General features: G+C 43.3%; 1 protein-coding gene across 1 annotated transcript in view; it reads left to right on the top strand.

The window, feature by feature from the left end:
* The window catches only part of plxnb2b (plexin b2b), a 127,612-nt gene extending 108,308 nt beyond the window's left edge, over positions 1–19,304 (top strand). Inside the window, exons 23-36 of the mRNA XM_080002764.1 lie at positions 1,244–1,473; positions 3,695–3,876; positions 5,381–5,447; positions 7,026–7,172; positions 8,570–8,726; positions 11,691–11,791; positions 13,599–13,683; positions 14,301–14,452; positions 14,825–14,985; positions 16,344–16,491; positions 17,546–17,610; positions 17,748–17,823; positions 17,969–18,043; positions 18,581–19,304. Of these exons, the coding sequence (XP_079858890.1) occupies positions 1,244–1,473; positions 3,695–3,876; positions 5,381–5,447; positions 7,026–7,172; positions 8,570–8,726; positions 11,691–11,791; positions 13,599–13,683; positions 14,301–14,452; positions 14,825–14,985; positions 16,344–16,491; positions 17,546–17,610; positions 17,748–17,823; positions 17,969–18,043; positions 18,581–18,685 (1,751 nt within the window). The 3' untranslated portion in view covers positions 18,686–19,304. The remainder of the gene's footprint in view (positions 1–1,243; positions 1,474–3,694; positions 3,877–5,380; positions 5,448–7,025; positions 7,173–8,569; positions 8,727–11,690; positions 11,792–13,598; positions 13,684–14,300; positions 14,453–14,824; positions 14,986–16,343; positions 16,492–17,545; positions 17,611–17,747; positions 17,824–17,968; positions 18,044–18,580) is intronic.
* Positions 19,305–20,927: the final 1,623 nt, after the last annotated feature.

The following is a 20,927-nucleotide window of genomic DNA, read 5'->3' as shown; positions in this document are numbered from 1 at the left end:
AAATAAATAAAAACCCTGATCATTAACCATTTTTAATTAACCCCCCCCCCCCCCCCCCCAGACCCACACACACACACACACACCCATCTCCTTGCACAGACTGCAACTGAGTGATAAGAGCCATATCCCCCCCAAAAAATGCTGCTTCCTGTGAAAATGATGATGGATAGGGCTCCACAGATACCATTACTCAGAACGCACTGAGTGCGAATAGTGATATTCCGGTTAAAATTCAGTTAAAACGATATTGATGTGTCTACAAACCTGTCACTGAGTGTGAAATATAGAAGGGGAACCTATGGCTGAGAAATTGTTGCGCAAAAAACTGCGATAAACAACCTAATGGGCTCTTCTTTTTCAATGCTTCTTCTAAACTTATTGCAGAAGAGTTTTCTGTTGAGATGGAACATTGCAAAATTAAAATTCCGCTAGACCGTTCATCTGCCTGAACCAAACTGATGGAAATGCACCTTCACATTGAATATTTTTTTGTGTGAAAATGCTGTAGTTTGTTTCCCCTTAAGTTTGGATGGAAACACGATTGTGGGATGTAAGGATTGGGGGGGGGGGGGGGGGGGGGGGGGGTTAGCCCAATTAGTTGCAATGAAGGGATCAAGTAATAATTGTGATAAGTATATCAATCAATCTGTCAAATTATTATTGTCCCCAAAGGGATATTTGTTTGTCTGGCAGAGGACACCACAAAAATTGCATATGACATAGATATACTGTGTGTGTGTGTATACCGTATACAGTATATATATTTACATTATATATAAATATATATATATATATATATATATATCCCTGTAGCTGCCATTTGCCCAGACTGGGTTCACTAGTTAACATTAGTTAACGTGTAGTACTACTCCATGTTAACTCTGTAGATAGATGTGTAACTATGTGTGTTTTTATTGTTATTTATATTTTTAATCTTACTTAGTATCTCTTTCTTGGCTTGCCGTGTTTTTTTGTTTTGTTTGTTTTTGCTGCTGTAACACCTCAATTTCCCTATGGGGATTAATAAAGTTAAAAAAATTAAAATATACAGTGTACAATATACAATATTATACAGTCTATAATATGCAATTGTCTCTATAAACATATACAATTAAAATGGCCATGACATTAGTTATTGGCTTTCTGATCTGTTTTGTGAGTAAATGAGAATCGTGAGCATCATTACCTGTCTGTCCCTAAACATTTTTTTTTTTTTTTTTGTCTCTTTTTCCCCCACTGCCAGACTTGATGATCGAGATGGAGGACCACACCAACGACCTGAGCGAGGGCCGCATCCCCTTCCTGGACTACAAGACCTACACGGACCGCGTGTTCTTCCTGCCCTCCAAGGACGGGGCCAACGACGTGATGATCACCGGGAAGCTGGACATCCCAGAATCCCGCCGGCCCACGGTCGCCCAGGCGCTCAACCAGTTCTCCAACCTGCTCAACTCAAAGACCTTCCTCATCAACGTAAGAGGGGATGACGACCACGGACACACACACACACACACACACACACACACACACACACACACACACACACACACACACACACACACACACACACACACACGTACACTCTCACGTACATACATACACACACACACACACACACACATACACACACACACACACACACACACACACACGTACACGTACGTACACGTACATACACACGCATGCACGCATGCACACACAAACACACACACACATATATATATATACACATACACACACACACAGTGATAATTACTGTACGCGGTCGTGGTCCTAAAACTTAAAACTTTTTTTTTTTTTTTTTTTTTTAATCAATTAACTATTGATTTGTTATATTTACTGTGTTTTGATTTAATTTTTGTTTTCATAGAAGCATCTTACCTCCTGTAGATGCACTTTTCGGTCTCACTTTTTTTTTTTTTTTTTTTCTTCACAATGTCTATTTCCGTACGGTGTTAGTGCAGAAAGAAAAAGGAAACGAGACGAATTGAACAGATGTGTGAACGTCTCTAATAAGATGGGAGTGCTGGGGCTGGAGCAGCGTCTCAGGTGTTAAAACTACTAAGCTTGATGATAAAATCTATTCATCACTATTGTTAAAAATGATAACAAACATATTAGATGTGCACATGTGTGTGTAGGCTAAAAAAAACAAGTTTAACATCACCACTGATCCTTTTTAATCGTATCTCTCGATTTTATTTTTATTTATTTCTAAATATGCATGGTGTGGTGGAGAAAAACATCCTTACAATGATCTTCTGGTCCCACTGACAACTGCAGTAACCCATATTTGTGTCAAAGTGACAAGGTTGATTTGACATAGAATTAACAAACACAAAAGATGACAAAAAGTTAACTTTGACTAAAATATGGGTGAGATACATTTTAAGGGATGTTTCTCACCATATCATTCAGATTAAAAAACATTTTGGAAAAAATGTGAGCTATGGTCAGGAAAATGACCAAGGCTCGTGTAACGTGTGTGTGCTGACTAGTATGCTCAAAATAAGTGTCACACATCCTCGCACTCATGTACAACTTTTCTCCATCAAATAGTCAATTCAACATGATTTAAAAAGTCTCAAAGGGCTTATCATTAAGCTAATATTGACTTGGCCGATTCGTCTTCTTTTTTCATCTCAGACATTTAAGAAACAATTGATAAGAAACACAAGAAATAATCATTAAAATGAAAAAATAAAATAAATAAAACATCAAATCTTTAATCAAATGAAAGAAAACATTCTGCAAATTCTTCAAAAAAGTAATAAATGTGCATCCCTGAAAGGGATCAGGATGAAGAAAACTTATTTTCTCCCCCTTTTTTCTAATTCACTCTGTCTAATTGAGCCATTCACATAAACGGAGTTAGTTATAGTATGTATGACTATATTTCGTACAGTATATTTTCAGCACATTTCACACCCAAAACACGTTTTCGATGATCTCAAGCATATCTTACTTGACTTGCACAAGTGCATGTACGTGTTAAGAAAACACTTTCTTAATGAGAGGCCGGGGGGGGAAATGCGGGGACCGACGGTGCAGGCAGATGTGCAAGGAAGCACTTAACTTTCAGTGTCTTGCTCAAGAGCACCTTGACGTTCTGCCGGGGGCCGGGGATCGAACCGGCGATCGTCCGATTCTCAGACGACCCACTCCACCTGACCCATCCTAGTATCCTCCAGATGTTGACCTATGCCTGGCTCAAGGGCTTGGGCAGGAGCGTCTAACCCCCCGACGTGCATGTATTTTGGGCTCTTTGGGGTTCAGAGGAAACCCACGTCAACACGGGGGAGGACCATGAGTGTGACCACGAGTCCGCACATTAAGGTTCTGGTTGGGTTTGAACCCCGGCACCTTCTTGCTGAGGCAACAGTACAACGTTCCAAGTAAAACGTAAAATCCAAGACTCCATTGAAATAAGAAAATCAATCCTTGAGGAACGCTCATTCTTACCTTGTTTTTCATTTATTTAGTTATTTTCATTATTTATTGTTGTATTTTGTAGATGCATTTTTCTTTGCTTTTATTGTCACTATCTGACGGCCTTATTTCAATGTAAAGCACTTTGAGTTGCATGTTTTGTATGAAGGGTGCGATACGAATAAAGGTTTTTTTTTTGTGACTATTATTATGAATATTATTATTATTATTATTATTATAATTATTTCTGCCTGTCTGTGTCCAGTTCATCCGGACCCTGGAGGGCCGCTCGGACTTCAACGCCCGGGCCAAGGTGTACTTTGCCTCGCTGCTGACCGTCGCTCTGCACGGGAAGCTGGAGTACTACACCGACATCATGCGCACGCTGCTGCTGGAGCTGATGGAGGAGTACGTGCACAGCAAGAACCCCAAACTCATGCTGCGCAGGTGAGTAACCGGAGGGCTCGGACAGGAGAAACGGGGGCTTATGTCGGGAAATGCATAAAAAAAAAAAAAAAAAAACATACTGCATGTACACTTCACTCACCCACTCACAAACACTTATTTTAAATAACACCAAACCCAACGTTTGTTATTTATTTCGAGTGTCGGCGGTGTCTGTATTTACATGTTTGTTTGTCTGTTCTCTTAAAAGGCTCCAAAAAGCTTTTTGATATGAACTTAAAAACCATAATCACATTACCAGTCCCTCCAGCGACTTGCAATTTTGCAATCACAATTTTATAATTTAGCAAAATTGCAGTGACTTTTCTGCACTAAATGGGCCAAATTGCTGCCAGTCACAGCAAAACCATTTGAGTATTTAATTTTTTTTGTAACTTTCCATGGGCCTTTTAAAACAAACGGTTACTAAAAATATTTCGAGTTGTTTTTGGGATGTGCAAAATCTGTATTTATGATTCTTTCTTGGGAGTTTTTGACATTTCCCGCAATTTTACCGCAAAAAATGTGGGGATGGTAGCTCAGGCGGTAGAGCTGGTGGTCTAGTGATCCAAAGGTTGCTGGTTCGATCCCAGGCTCCTCCTGCTAGCATGCTGTAGTGTCGTTGAGCAAGACACTTAACCCCTAATTGCTCCTGATGGCTGCGTCCGTCGGTGTTTGAATAATTGTAAGTCGCTTTGGATAAAAGCGTCTGCTAGATGTAATGTAAAAAAAAACGCCATAAATTTTGCCAATTGTGTCGCAACTTTTGAGAAGTGAACTTTTGGTCTCTTGAGATTTGAAATGCTTTTTAAATATTTCAAAATATTGTTCGGAATATGAATTCCGGTCGAGTATTACTCCTTTTGACTTTGCATGCCCTCCTCACTCATTTGATCCCAGTCCGTACGGACCTCTCCTTTTCCTTTTACACGATAATGTTGGTTTTCCCCAATTTATTCCCGCCCGGTCAGAGCCTCTTTAGACCGCAGTGCCCTTCTCTGCACCATCTCGCAGTACTATTCCCTCAGCGCGCGGGCGTGCAGGCGGGCGCGCGCGTGTGTGTGTGGGGGCGCGCATGCATGTGGGTGTGCGTTCGTGCCTGCGTGCGCTCGGGTCACAGCCTGAACTGTCAACGGTGCCGAGGCACCCTGTGACTGGCTGTTATGAAAGTACACAGCTCTAATTATCCCCCAATGGAGAAGCTCATTATGCTGATTAGTCCATTGTGCCAACACAGGCCCCTCATACACAGGACTGCTAATTAGCCATGCTAACCACTAACAATGGGTCCCGCCAATGGATTGAGTGCAGAGGGAACAACTGCATGTTATCCATTGGCGGGACCCATTGTTAGCGGGAGCTGTCTCTGAAGGCATTGGTGTGTGTGTGTGTGTGTGTGTGTGTGTGTGTGTGTGTGTGTGTGTGTGTGTGTGTGTGTGTGTGTGTGTGTGTGTGTGTGTGTGTGTGTGTGTGTGTGTGTGTGTGTGTGTGTGTGTGTGTCCCCCAGGTCGGAGACGGTGGTGGAGAGGATGCTGTGCAACTGGATGTCTATCTGCCTCTACCAGTTTCTGAAGGTGATGCCAAGGGTTTTGAATGTGTTGTGCCGTGTATCCATCTATGATGCAGTGGCTCATTGTTTTTGGCGTTTTTAAAATGAGAATACCTTCCCCTTTATTAGAGGGCGTGTACGCCGTGAAACTCCGTGCAACCCTGTTTGCAGCAGTCCACGCCTGTCTATTCTCTTGATTCTACTAGTGTACAGCACAGGGGTCTCAACGTTTTTTGGCCCCCCATAATAATAACCAAACGTAAAAATCTTCCCGGATTGGGGTTCCAGAGACAGAATGATATCAAATCGTAACTGTGCCAACTGAGCCAACGGTTGAGTATTTCTGGTGGATGTTGGTGTGACAAATGTTCTTCTTTTTTTGGAGCCAGAGCCACTCATTTGATCCTGTGCGATTGACATTTTAGGCCAATCAGCAACGGACTGAAGCTAAATGCTGTCACAATCTCTCTGACTGGACTCTCAAAACTGACGTTACTGGTCAAAGGGCAGATTTTCCTGGTTGCATTTTCGGCAACTGTTTAATGTCAATTTGAGTATTGCATCAGCTACTTTTTGTATACCATGGAGCCTGGAGGGAGCTCCAGATAAATAGTAGGAACTTAGGAACGTCCTGCAATGCCCGATTCATAGAGAGTGAATGAGAAAACTTCTGAATAGATGTGTGGGTGCCTATGTTGTATATACAGTGGTACCTTGAGTTACGAGCGCACTAGCATGCAAGTTTTCCGAGTTACGAGCCGTCGTTCCGTCCATTTTTTGTATTGATTTGCGAGCAAATTTGAGTTACGAATTATGAGTTACGCTTCAGGTGCCGCTGCTGGTGGGCGTGGCGAGTGAATGCGGCCAGCATCCCGCGTCTCACTCCTTCACTTCACGTGGTTACCAGAGCGTGGAAGCAACACTTTTATGTTTTGTGCTCGCGTTTTGTGCTTTTTGTGCAGTTATTTTGCCAATTTTTTTAAGTGCCTAGAAGAAGAAGCGGATGATGTCCATTGACTTAAAGCGCAAAATAATAGAAAAACATGAGCGAGGTGTGCGCGTGATGGAATTGGCGAGGCAGTACGAGCGTAGTACTTCTACGATATGTGCCATACTGAAGCAGAAGGAGACAGTAAAGGGTATTATGCCAGCCAAGGGCGTCAAAATAATGTCTAAGCTGCGGACCGCTGTCCATAAAAAGATGGAGAAAAAATTGGGGTGTTCAATTAATTTCAATGGGGAAAATTGATTTGCTATACGAGCAGATTGAATTATGAGCTCTGTCACGGAACAAATTAAACTCGTAAGTCAAAGTATCACTGTATGTCTGTGTATGTACACTGTATGTATATGTAAGTTTGTATGTATGTATGTATGTATGTGTATATGTATGTATGTATGTGTATATGTATGTATATACGTATATATATGTATTTATATATGCGTGTATATGTATGTACTGTATATAGTATATGAGTGTATATATACTGTATGTATGTGTGTGTGTGTGTGTGTGTCTGGTCTGTGTGTGTGTGTGTGTGTGTGTGTGTGTGTGTGCACATACACTGTATATATAATCCGAAATATACCTGTGTGCGTGCAGGACTCGGCGGGCGAGCCACTGTACAAACTGTTCCGTGCCATCAAGCACCAGATTGAGAAAGGACCGGTGGACGCCTGTGTGAAGAAAGCCAAGTACACACTGAACGACACGGGCCTGCTGGGCGACGACGTGGAGTACTGCGTGCTGGTGAGACACACACACACACACACACACACACACACACACACACACACACACACACACACAGAAAGCAAATCCAAATCAACATGGGACACACCACACACACTGGGGATTAACGGGATATAGTGTGCGTGATGAGTGACAAATACCCACACCCACACAGACGCCCAGACACACATGTTGCCATGGTAACCACCGACGACAACCCCCCCCCCCCCCCCCCCCCCTTCCCCGTGGCTGCTGTTTTGTGCTACATTCGTTCTCAGAGTCGATGAGCTCGGAAGGGGAAACTGCACGGTGAGAAAAAAAAAAATCCACCGTTCACGTTGAAACAAAATCTATGTTTTCATATCGTCGTCATGTTGTCGACATATTGTGAAGCATGATTTTAACGTGTTCGTCGTCGACGATGAAGATATTGGATTTTGAACCGAAATGTTAGAGGTAGGTTTTTGTTCGGACTGGGGGTAGAATTGGATATCAGAATCTGAGTCTCAGGATTGGTGCATTGCTGTGCAGGCATTATTACCTTACATTGCGTTGCAAGGCTCATGGGGAACAGTTCGGGGTTGAGTGTCTTCGGGGATCGAACCGGCAACCTTCCCATTACTAGATGACACGCTCTACCTCCTATGCACGGGATACATTAAATTAAGAGGCTTTGCGCTAGGTATCTTTAGGCTATATACCTACTATATAATATATATATCATTAACTTACCACTCAGTTAATCCCTCGTCGTATTTAAAGTGGGGTTTGCTGTTTTGATGTTTGATAGTAGGAGTAGTAGTTTGGTACTGATATCATAATAAATTCTACTGGCACTAACAACCCGTTCTAGGACCCTGAAGCCCCTCCGTGTTTGTTCATTATAACATTTTGCTAATGGAGGTTAGTTCGGTGCCAGCTGTTAAAAGTGGGAGCAAATAAAAAGTCTCAGGGGTACTGGCCTTGTGAGGGACAATTATCCAATTTCTCTGGACGGCACGACTCCTGCTTTGATGGATCACCTTCCCTGATGGACTCAAAGACGGAGGAGAAGGCCCTCCACCGCCAACATGCTGATTGGACTGTCCGTCTCTTCTCTCTCTCTCTCTCCCTCTCCCCCCCTTCCATCGGTTAGCAGTTGCAGGGTTAGGTGCCATTGGCAAGCTCTTTCCCTCGGGTCACAGCCCCCAACGTCGTAGGTGGCGCTGGCCATTAGCCACCTAAGGCGACAGAACCTTGTGAGAGAGAGAGAGAGAGAGAGAGGGAGAGGGAGAGAGTCTCTGGTTGCCATGACAACCCAGCTACAGGAGCACAAGGCATGTGCATGGGTCCTTGCCCATTGTGTCACATGTATATTCTCTTACCTTATGTTCTCTTCTCTCTCCTTTTGCCATGCGTGTGCCTGTGCGTGTCAGACTCTTCAAGTTCTGGTGCACGGCGAGGGCCCCGATGTGACGCCGGTGAAGGTGCTGAACTGCGACACCATCTCCCAGGTGAAGGAGAAGATCATCGAGCAGGTTTACAAGAACCTGCCCTACACCCTGCGGCCGAAGGTGGAGAGCGTCACGCTGGGTGAGTGCGGGCGTGGTCCGCGGGCCACCCAGGGGTCCTTCTTGGAGGTTCCAGGGGGTCCCCGGCAAAACGATTTGTCAAAATGTTACCGTTCACACGTGGGCACTGTGAGAGAATGTCCAATAATGAGTGTTTTGGTCCTTGTTTCGCCGTCATCTATGTAACCCGAGTACAGACACTAAATCGTATCCGACGCCAAAAACGTCTCCGATTCTGGGCTCCCAGTGACAGAATCGTGTGAAATGGGATCTGGGGGAGGGTCCTTGAAATGAAAAAGGTTGAGAATCACTGGTTTAGAGGATGTTAACTTCAGTTTAGTAAACTTCAGTTAAATTAAATGTCCCGCAAGTTCTTGTCTTCTGTGGGTTGCCAGTTGTGTGTCTAGGCTGGAGTATAGTGAAATCTGTGTCACATGTAGTTTTCCTCTCTGAAGCAGGCACCATAAGCAACAACCGAATCACATTTGGCCCCGTGCGTGAGATCGATTCTGTTATTAAAAAAAAAATAAAAAAGAAGGAAAAGACACTTGCGACTGGGCTAATTAATATATAATAAATTCTTATCCACTAATGGGGCTTCAGCCACAGAGCAGATGTTAAATCAAAGGTCGAGTCAAGTTGGCTTGATTGGTTGTTGAGTCAATTATTTAATTTGGCAGTGAGAGAACTGTTGGCGGAATGGCTAGGCTTGTTTCCCGGCAACACCATTTTGAGATGCACACGCAGACGGGGGGGATAATATTGCAAATACATTCAAATATATACACGAGACGTTGGGGAGCCTGATGAGGAGTTATGCAGTAATCTACTCGTATTGCAAAGGCGACGGTAATTACATAAACATCCAAATGAAGACCGTACAAATTTACTTTATGTGGTTATCTTGCTGTCTCCCAGCATGTCGTAGCATTTTAAATGCTGAAAAGATCCATAAATTTTACATCATCACACCTTCCAGATGGTCCAGATGTGTTTGCTGGCCCTCTCGCTCAGCGTTCATCCTCAATTAAACTGGCAACCCGTCGCGAAAGGCCAAAAATAATGTTGGCAGCAGTCAAAGATATCAAAATGTGAACTTTAGAATTGCATAATCAACAATGCCAAGCTGCAATAAGCTATTCAAATTAGCGGCAGTGGTAACAGTTGAGGAAATATGAGTATTTAATTGGAGCGGTTAGAGGTTGAAGAGGTAAGGGTGCGCGTGAAAAGACGATGCATTAGCAGTAATTACAGGAAGAGTCAATGGGCCAATAAAACGTAAATTATTTTAAATTCTATTTCCATACCTATAACCTCCCAGTCATTAAACTTTCAAACGACAGTAGGTGCAATATATGTAAATCGTATAGGTGCAAACCCGGTGCAACACAATCCGGGAGCTATAACAAAATTAAGGCAATTAAAAGGGGAAATAATAAACGTGAACAAACACGCCGGTAATTGAGTTCAAACTTGGATATAGAAACTGTATAATTAGCACAACCCACTTTAGTCAGAAATGCAGGCAAAGTGCAATGATGAAAGTTGGGAAATCCAGTAAAAAGATGTGGATTTGGGAGGTTTTGGGGGAATTGTTGATCATCCAAGACACACAATTAGCATAAAATAGACCAATTCTTAAACATAAAGTTATGTTGATATTTGAACTGGAGGCTGATACTAATGCTAATTGGAATCCGTAACATCAACTGAAAATCTGGATTAAATGTAATTATCTCTTTTATCTTTTTTATTTCCTGTTAAATGTGATATAATGAAACGATTCGAATAGGTTCATTTCCTATTTAGGTTTTACTTGATTTAATACATTTTGGACGTGTTCGTTTCCATGTGAAGTACAAAAGATGTGGCTTAGCCTGACACGTTATTCCCATTTTATTTATTTATTTTTACATTAATCCTTGATCCATTACCAGCGGTTGAGAGCATAGCGACTGTATTCAAGAACCTTGGGGATTTGCTTGAAAGGCTAAAGCTCTAGACTTTCTACTAAAATCAAAGACGGTTTATATTTTTATTTATTTTTATTTACCTTTTTTTTTCTTTAATGCATTTAGATAGTACAGATCCATGCTCTTTAATCATCAACCAGAACGATAACCCTGTTGCATTTGCAAGTTGTAATTAATAATAATATGTCGCCGATGCTATCGTGTTTCGCTCTGCAACGTCGAGGAATTGAGGAATGTTCCACTCTGCCGTGGCATAAAATGATGGTTTTTTTTTTACTAATATTTGGTGCCTATCAGCGCGATATTGTGCATCCGTTCTCTTAGAAGATTAATTGTCCTGCCGCCTCCCAACTCCAAAGCAAATACCGTTATTTAAATGGGGGACACTTTCCTCAGAGTTTGATACATGAACATAGCAGTTAAATAGATGGAAGCATAAATCTTCATTTTGATATTTCGTTGTCATACACTTCAGGATACATCGCCGCGGACTGGACTAGAAATCAAAAGGAAAACTGTAGAAGGACCGATGATATTTCTCCTGTGATATGTCTGGGCATTGCTTTCATTTCTTTTTTTTTGCAAAAATTTAGTTTCTGTTCCTTCCTCCTTCCATTCTTTCCATTCTTTCCTCCATTCAGTCTTGTGATACAAAAACAAACAAACAAAAAATAAAAGTGTAACCAATGGGAATTTTCTTCAGTTCTGACCTTCAGCTATAAAAAAATAAGTACAACATTTGATACAGAAACCTGTAATTATTAATAATAATAATAATTATAATTATTATAATAATTATACTAATAAGCTTTATTTATAAAAGTCCATCAGATAGCAACAATGAAAGCAAAGCACAGGGGAAAATGCATTAACAAAGTAGAATAATAATATAAGAAAACAAATTAAAAACAGGGTAAGAATAAGCGAATAAAAATAAATCGACAAAACTGCGTCGACAGCAACGATGGCCCAAGCATCAGCACTTCATATTGTCCCTGATTTCCCGCTTGCAGAGTGGCGTCCCGGCTCCACAGGGCAGATCCTGTCCGACCTGGACCTGACGTCCCAGAAGGAGGGGCGGTGGAAACGCATCAACACCCTGGCGCACTACAACGTGAGTCGCTCCCTTTAACCTTTGCCCTTCCCAAAGTCCACGGCGTGTGTGTGTGTGTGTGTGTGTGGGTGGGTGGGTTACACGAGATGAAGAAAGCCCGTTAAGCACCAACCGCTTCCCGGCCGTTTAGTGCGTTTCCGTGGATTGATCTCTGTTGAGCATCGCAAGAAGAACACCTTAGCTTCCCCCTCACTCCGTGTGTTTGCGGCGCCGAAGAAAAAAACGCCGCCGTGCGACTGGGCGCTCGCCTGAACGGGTCCTGGAAGGTCCAGCTCATCCTTTTCACTTAAGCCATCCTCCACAATATCGATCCTCAAGAACTTGGAGGTCGACCATGAATAACTGCTTTGTCCTCCCTGCCGCTTGGCCCTTTTAGGGTTTTGCTCTGGCCACAGTGCACCTCCTCGCGCTCTGTCATCCCTTTCCGCTGATCTCCGTCTTGCTCTTGGAGTTAATCCCGCTGCGGTACAGCCCTCGCTGTAAAAGAAGCGCTAATGACAGGGTATAGACAGGTCAATAATGAACAAAAGCCAAATAAAATGGGCCATAAATAACCCAATAAAGACCCAGTAACACCGTCCGGTCAATGCTATTGACTATGACTTGAGCTACTGGGAGGAAGGTGTGGCATGGGGTCTGGAGCGTTTCCCCTATGGATATTCTGCCTCCATAGAATATGGAATGTGCCAATATTATTTTCAAAATCGCTTCGCTTGAAGCTTAAATGGCCTCATTTAGTCGTCCTAGCACTGGTACAACTGGATATTTTCGCTATGGAAATTGTCTCATCCCCGCAGCTGTTCCCGGTTTTTCTCCGGTCTGATCAGCACCACAGCAGGATTGCCAGCTTTGCGCTTTCTTGCCAATTTGGGCTAATTGGGGGAAAACTGGAAATCTACAGACGCCGCAAAAACTTGTAGGCTGGAAGACCTGAACGTATAGATAAGCAGCGCTGAGCGAGCTCCGGGCAGAAACACTGTGAAAACCGTGCACACTTTGCGAGAGCTGTCTGTCTGAGAAAAGCATGCATGTTTGTTTGACAATGCAAAGTGATAAGTGACCGTTCATTAAATCATGTGTCATATTATATTATACATTCAGGGGTGATCTCCAGTAGTTAATAGGAGTGCACCTGATTGAAATGTAGAGGAAAATATGGTTTACTCGCCTCAACAGAGTAATTAACCCCGACTTAGAAGTATATCCACTTCATCAACGACAGTCCTATAATTTAATATAATACTGTGTTTAATATGATATAATATAATGTAATATAATGTATAAAATTCTGTGAATAATATAATGTAATATTTAATATAATGTAATATAATATAATGTATGATATAATATAATAATAATAATAATAATAATAATAATAATAATAAAAAATAATAAATAGTACAATTTATAATAATATAAAATTACATGATAATTGACGGAAGAGAGAAGATGGAGAATTTGAATGATGATGACGAACAACAAACCAGCTTTAAAAACTCCTGGTACCACGGACAACTACGGTAAAACTCACATTTTTGTTTTTTGCTTTTATTTTTGTTGTTTTGCTTTTCAAAGGCCGTGTTTTGTATTTCTCACCGCAATTTTAAAAGTCAAGAGTGCCATTGCATTGACAACAACAAAATAGAAGAAAAACTCAATTTGACACAGTACCGTCCTCTTAATGGATGGAAGGGGATTCGACGAGAGTGGTTTGTGGGAGTGGGAAAAAAAAAAAAGCGTCTTTCTCAGAGTGCATTATTATTACTAATAATAACAATATTACATTATGATGCGCCCTCCGTTCCAGGTTCGGGATAACGCCACACTGGTCCTGTCCAAAGTTCTGCACACTCAGCAGAACTACGACCAGAACCAGGAAAACCACGAGGAGAGTGAGTTTCTACACACACACACACACACACACACACACACACACACACACACACACACACAGACACACACACACACACACACACACACACACACACACACACACATTTTTGTACCGCTGTCAAAGTGAGGTCTGAGTAAATCTCTAACCTGGTTTGTGAGGAGCCATGTTTCCTGTGCACTTCTAAACCACAGAAATAGTCGATTCTGAGGCCGATCCCCCCAAGGGTAGTAAAACAAACACACGCACAGGCGCTCACTCTTTGATATAAAAAGGAATATATTAGCTGTAAACTTGGAAATGTACTGTTATCTCCCCCCCCCCCCATGGTTTTTGTCAACTCCCTCGCTCTTATTTATCATGCTAATGCTTCTTGTTTCATGTGCAGTGTCGTGCTTGTAATAAGATGCACTTCTATCCGTTGCTTTGTGGAAACTTCAAAATAGTCTGCGCTGTTTCCAGCATTTCCTCGTGGATGTTTGCCCCGCATTCAAATTCGGGTTTCCGAGCACCTTGCCATTTTTATCCTTTGAATATTAAGTTGCCGGAGGTGGTAAATCTGGGAGCGGGTGCCAACGAGGCCGTTCTAAATGGAGGTTTTTTTCCCTCTGCCCTTAGGAAACGCCCTGCTGGAGGACGACAAGGTGTTCCACCTGGTGAGGCCGGCGGACGAGCTGGACGAGATCAAGTCCAAGCGAGGGAGCATCAAGGACAAGTCCATGACCAAAGCCATCACCGAGATCTATCTGACCCGCCTGCTCTCCGTCAAGGTGACCGCTCGGTTCGGGGCTCGAGCCGCGGCTCGGAAGTCGTGGGCGACCGCTCCTCCGTCGTTGTTTTAGGTTTTAGTTTTTTTCCCGCCGCATTTTAATGAGTCAAAGTGGAATGTTGTGGCAGATGCTGAAGTAGCGCCAGAAAGTTATTTTCCTCGGCTACAATTTGCTGTGATTTGGATGATTTTTGCCTCCTCCTTGGGCTTCAAATCTTCCCTCACACCGAGTGCAAATATGAGCGATCCTTAGGCGTGTGTGTGTGTGTGTGTGTGTGTGTGCGTGTGTGTGTGTGTGTGTGTGTGTGTGTGTGTGTGCGTGTGTGTGTGTGTGTGTGTGCGCCTGCGCGTGTGCGTGTTTTCCCCTACTCAGGGAACACTGCAGCAGTTCGTAGACGACTTCTTCCGCAGCGTGCTTTGCTCGGGCGCCGTGGTGCCACCGGCTGTCAAGTACTTTTTTGACTTCTTGGACGAGCAGGCGCTGAAACACGACAACGTGGATGAAGAGACCATCCACATCTGGAAGACTAACAGGTGCGGCTTTTACACGCACGCGCACACACGCAGGTCTCCATACAAATGCAAACAAACGTCCCTGACTCTTGAAGGTTGTTCGATTTGTAAATTTGTATGAATTTATTTATCAGCAGAGAAGGACAATTCCCTTCCCGACTCTTATACAGTACATGCGATAAACACACACACACACACACACACACACACAGACACACACACACACACACACACACACACACACACACACATACACACACACACACACAAATACCCAGATATTCATATTCACAGACTTAAGTTTGACACCGCACACACAATTTCTATTCCCCAAGACGACGCTGCAAGAAATAAAAACTTACTTATCCATGGAACGGCTGAATACCAATTCACAATTTCATCTCACTTAGTTTTCATTTGCAATCCCCGTGTTCCCGCGTGACATTTGAGTGCATAAATTAGTGTCACTAGGGCTGAGGCTCAGGCGTACAAGCCGCGGCGCGTGTTCGATGCCGGTGATTGACGTCAGGCTGTCAGGGGAGCGAGCCGCACAAGGAGGACGGGAGATGAGCAATTTAATTACTTACTTTACTCCACACCGCCGTCTGCGTGCCTCCGCCCTGTTTCTCAAATCAGCTGAGAGGTGCGTATTAAATATGAATGTGTGTATCAGCCGTAACATCAAACAAACATGGTAATTATGTCCCTAGATGATTTGATAGTGTGATTACAGCAAGTTTGTTTTTCGGAAACCCTCCATTGTATTCACGCGGCGTCCACCCCCCGTGGGTGTTGGCGGTATGAATTTTTATGCGCGGCCTCGATCGCCGCGGAATTTCGTGCTCATCGGGGAGAGCAGATTTCCGGGGATCTATTTCGGAGCCCTTTTGGGATGCGCGGCCCGACGCGGCGTCGGCGAGGACTCGTACGCCGCCTGTGTTTGTGTGTTTAGAATGGAGATTAGCGGGAGAGCGCTCGAGCATCGCCAATGTAGTCTGTTCTTTACATTGTTCAGCGACAGAAAACCAAACGAGCCGGGTTCCGCCGCTCCCTCGGAATCTCTTTGCCTTCGGGCCGTGATCCGTTTGACAAAGTCTCGTTCAGCGCTCATCCCCATCAAACAACGACGAGGCATTCATTTCGGGGGTGAAATTATTCATTTGTATCAAGCGGAAGTTGTTGTTGGAAAAGAGTGCAGAAAAATGTGAAACGGCCAGGAAGTGTCACCATATTTGTCCCGTAATTAATACTTTATTTGGCTGCATGTGCTCACCTATACGGTGTCCCATATGCTGTGGCGGGGTCTGCCGCCAACAATCAGGGGAAAAAATTACATGGCCTTGGAATGAATCCTAACAAAAAGCTCTCCACCTCTGCAGCCTTCCTCTGCGCTTTTGGGTGAACATCCTGAAGAACCCACACTTCATCTTCGACGTCCACGTGACGGAGGTGGTGGACGCCTCGCTCTCCGTCGTCGCCCAGACCTTCATGGACGCCTGCACCAAGAGCGAGCACAAGCTCAGCCGGGTGAGTGTGGGCGGAGGTTGAGGGCGGAGGAAAGAACCCAGGGGTGTGTGTGTGTGTGTGGGGGGGGGGGGGGGGGGGGGGGTTGTGGAAGGCCTGGACGGAAGGAGGGGGTGAAGGAAGAGGTGTGATGATGAAGACAGGAACAGGATGACAAAAAGTTTTTGTTGTTCCAAGTTTTGTGGCAAGAAAATGTTTACTGTATTTGACGACATGATTTCAGAATCAAATCAGAAACTGTTTATTAGGTATATTTTCTATTAGTATGTGTGTGTGTGTGTGTGTGTGTGTGTGTGTGTGTGTGTGTGTGTGTGTGTGTGTGTGTGTGTGTGTGTGTGTGTGTGTGTGTGTGTATATATATATATACAGTATACTGTATATACTAGGAATTTGTTCTTGAGGTTGATGTGTTACACTGCAGACCATTTGTATCCAAAAAGGCAGTCAGCTCAATCCAAAACAATCAAAAATAAATAAATCCTAAACAGTCTGAAAGAAATTTTTGAATAAAATTAAATTAAAAAAAATCATAATAAATAAATAAACAAACAAATGAATAAATAAACAAACAGATAAATAAATAAATTCAAATATAGTTTATACAAATAGCCCGCAAAAAAACTAAATAAAATAGACAGAACTAGTCAGATGTATAAAAATATATATGAAATGTCATGATCAATGCCAACATACAATAGGAACATGGTCTACAATCATATTACATCTATAACAATCAAAACATAGCATATATTTCCGAGCTATTGATATGATTAGGTTCCGTAATCACTCCCCTATAAAGAGTAGAGGTAGAGTATAGCTGGACAGCCTCCTTCTGAAGGAAGGGCCCCTCTCTTCAGGACATTTCCTCAGATAAGGATTTGAGATTCCCTTATCAATCGTAATAAAAATTGATGTCAAAATATCAATTAATCAGTGAATTAGACAAAATGTTTTTCATCAACTTCTTGACAATCTCATGAGTTATGTCTTCTGCATCTTCTTGAATTGTGTTGGTTCTCACAGACATTTCCGTGTTGTTTTTTTTTTTTGTCTCCAGGACTCTCCAAGTAATAAGCTTCTCTATGCAAAGGAGATCTCCACCTATAAGAAGATGGTGGACGAGTAAGTGCCCGGCCGCCTTCCAACGCTCCCAAACCAAATCTTTTTTCGTTTCTGCCTAAAATGTGGGTGCATGCGCTGCGGAAGGCTAGTGTTATGACACAAAAACTAAATCTCGGAACTTGTCGTTGCTTGTCCAGCTATTACAAGGGCATCAGGCAGATGGTGTCCGTCAGCGACCAGGACATGAACACTCATCTGGCGGAAGTGTCGCGGGTAGGGAACATGCACCGCCGCATTTTTTTTCCGTCGTCATCTCGTCCTCTTTCAAGCTGGTTTTCGGACCGGACGGGCGTTGCCGTTGCGCTCGGTCCAACTCTCGAGACGTTTATATTTTTACGTTTGTTTCCATGCACTGCAGTCTCACACGGACAAGCTCAACACGAAGGTGGCCCTCCATCAGCTCTACCAGTACGCCAGCAAGTACTACGACGGGGTAGGAGAATATTCACTTTTTTATTACTCTTTTTTTTTTTTTTTTTTTTTTTTTTTTCTTTTTTTTACCCTTGCCACTCTTGATATGACTCAGAAGAGTGATTGTATGGAATTTTAATTGAAAGCATTTCTGTGGTACGTGAATTGGAAAATTGGTCTGGGAATTGATTTTCAAGCGTCCATTGTGCACCGCCACTTGAAGTCGCGGAAAGAAGGGGATAAGCAAAAGCTAATAAACAAGCGGGATAAACAAATGGGCCTGTCACTCTCCCAGAGTGCTACTCACTGACAATAACAGCTTATACGACATGACTGTTAATGCTAAATTACAATCCTCTCCCTGGTACACTCCTCTATCTACTCTTACCATCCCTCCACCTCTCCTTGATTCTCACCTTTTCTTGATTTTTCACCCTACATGCTACAACCCATATGCTTCATCTTTCACCCGTCTCATTATCCCCTCCCTGATTTAAATCGACTTATCTGGCCGCTTGTCCCTCTTCTCTGTCCCTCGGCTCCTCTATCTTCCCCCAAGATCATCGCGTCCTTGGAAAACGATCCGGCGGCGCAGAGCAAACAACTGACCCTGCGGCTCCAGCAGATAGCTGCCGCCCTCGAGAACAAAGTGACTGATCTCTAACCCACTGGACGGACGGACGGACGGATGGAAGAACGAAGAAAGTGACGGGAAAATGAAGCAGGTGAAGGAAGGACGATGGATGGGCTGGGATGGGAAGGGCGGCGGGCGACAGGGAGGTGAAATGGTAGGGGGGCCGCCGGTGTCCACAATGGTTTACTTCTGTAACTAGAAACAAGGGAATAAGGAAAAGGAGGAGACCCAAAGGGAACCGCCTGGGCGTGTCCCCGTTGTCCAACTTTATCTCTCTCTCTGTCTGTGTGTGTGTGTGTGTGTGTGTGTGTGTGTGTGTGTGTGTGTGTGTGTGTGTGTGTGTGTGTGTGTGTGTGTGTGTGTGTGTGTGTGTGTGTGTGTGTGTGTGTGTGTGTGTGTGTGTGTGGTCAAAAAGTGGGGGTGTGAGGGGTTCAAAAAGTGACGTGGACTAATGAATAAAATGCAGACGTAGAGCGAAAAAGAGAGGCGGAGTGATGGGTCACACCGTCATGGCTTTGCCTTAACGCTCACTTGCCGACCTTTAAGGTCCACGCGCTCACGCGCCCGTTGCCTGGTACTGTCCCTGAGACTCCGGTGCCGGGACGAGACCCTGACGAGAATTAGGCCCCTGTGTGGAAACACTGGCACATGAGATAATCAGATGTTCAAATTTCTTCCTGTGTAGAGAGGGGGGGGGGGGGGGGAGAGAGAGAGAGAAAAAAAAAAAGAAAAGGTTCTAAGAATTGTATTATATATATTTTTTAATCGTGCATTCTTTATGCGAAAGCTTTATAAGGAGAAAATTACCTTTTTAATGGCTAGCCTGGTGGTGCCAATTGTGTTTCTATTAGCGTGTGTGAGCGTAACGTGCGTATGTGCAGGTGTAAAGTACATTAAGTGAACAAGTGACATGCCTACGTGTGTGTGTGTGTGTGTGTGTGTGTGTGTGTGTGTGTGTGTGTGTGTGTGTGTGTGTGTGTGTGTGTGTGTGTGTGTGTGTGTGTGTGTGTGTGTGTGTGTGTGTGTGTGTGTGTGTGTGTGTGTGGATGCTTTCTGTCAGGCTTGAGGGTGAAGGGAAAGCCTCTTTTCTGTCGTTATAATCTCCCCGACCTACTGACACACACAAGCACGTGCTCTTACTGCATTATTTGACAGAGACCAAAGGATCCTGGCAGGACATTGGCTAATCTAACAATGCACATAATGTCTTTTACCAATGGCGAAGACGCTGCCACTAGTTTCTAAGGTAAACAACAACAAAAAAAAAAAAAGTTTTCGATTTTCCGTTGTTTCTTTTGATTCACCTTTGCGCCAAACTTGATTGCCATTTGTGCTTTTGGAAATTGAGAATAGCACAGTTTGTCTCCCTTTATTGTACAGTGCCATTGCACATTCCTCTCAAAGTAAAGCACAGACATAACATTTCAATGGTTCTCAAAGACTGTTCAGAAATTTAGCAATTTTTTTTAGTTTGCTATAAGGTTCATTTAATTTGTTGCTATAATCCTGAGTTCTCCTTTAAACCCTGCAATAAGGTCACTGTGCCATAAACGACCATGTTATAGTGACGGTACATTAGACGGTGACATACAGGACTTGTCTACAGTGTCAGCTGTGAAGGAGTATGCAGCAACATGAGAAGATTCTCCGCTTGATTAGTTTATTCATTTAGGGTGTATATACATATATATATATATATATATATATATATATATATATATATATATATATATACAGTGTATAAATATATATGTATTTATATATGTATATATACATATATATAGTATTACCTTCATACTATTAAATTGTCATTTAACATTTTGCCTCTTCTGTTAATAATGCTGATGTTAATACTTTTTTGATAAGAGGTACTTGGTCCTCAAAAGGTACGTTTTGAATAAGTAATAATTGTTTTGGCGTGTGTACGACCTTGTGAAGGTCAGGTTGAACCACGTACATAATAGTCATTGGATTATTATTATAATTACTATTAATACCTTCATAATCATGTCAGTGCCCCGTGTCAGCGGGAGTCAATGTTGATTTCTTAATTCCATTCCCTTTCCATCCACCAATCCTATGTATAAATTCCTGCTGGAAATAAAGATCTAGTACCATCTTGTAACCGATGAGACCCCAGAATGTTCGCGGCTCCTGCCTCGGCTGACGTGCCAGCCTGATGGGCGGCTTCCCAGCATGGCGTCCTGGCGCTGTCCGCTCGGCGCCGCACAGTGGCACTCTGGGTAATGGACTCAGCGGGAGACGCTTCTGA

The sequence above is a fragment of the Zeus faber genome, assembly GCF_960531495.2.
Source record: "Zeus faber genome assembly, chromosome: 6".
Taxonomy (NCBI): Eukaryota; Metazoa; Chordata; class Actinopteri; order Zeiformes; family Zeidae; genus Zeus; species Zeus faber.
The sequence above is the reverse complement of the archived record's forward strand: the minus strand, read 5'-3'. Positions and strand labels throughout refer to the sequence as shown.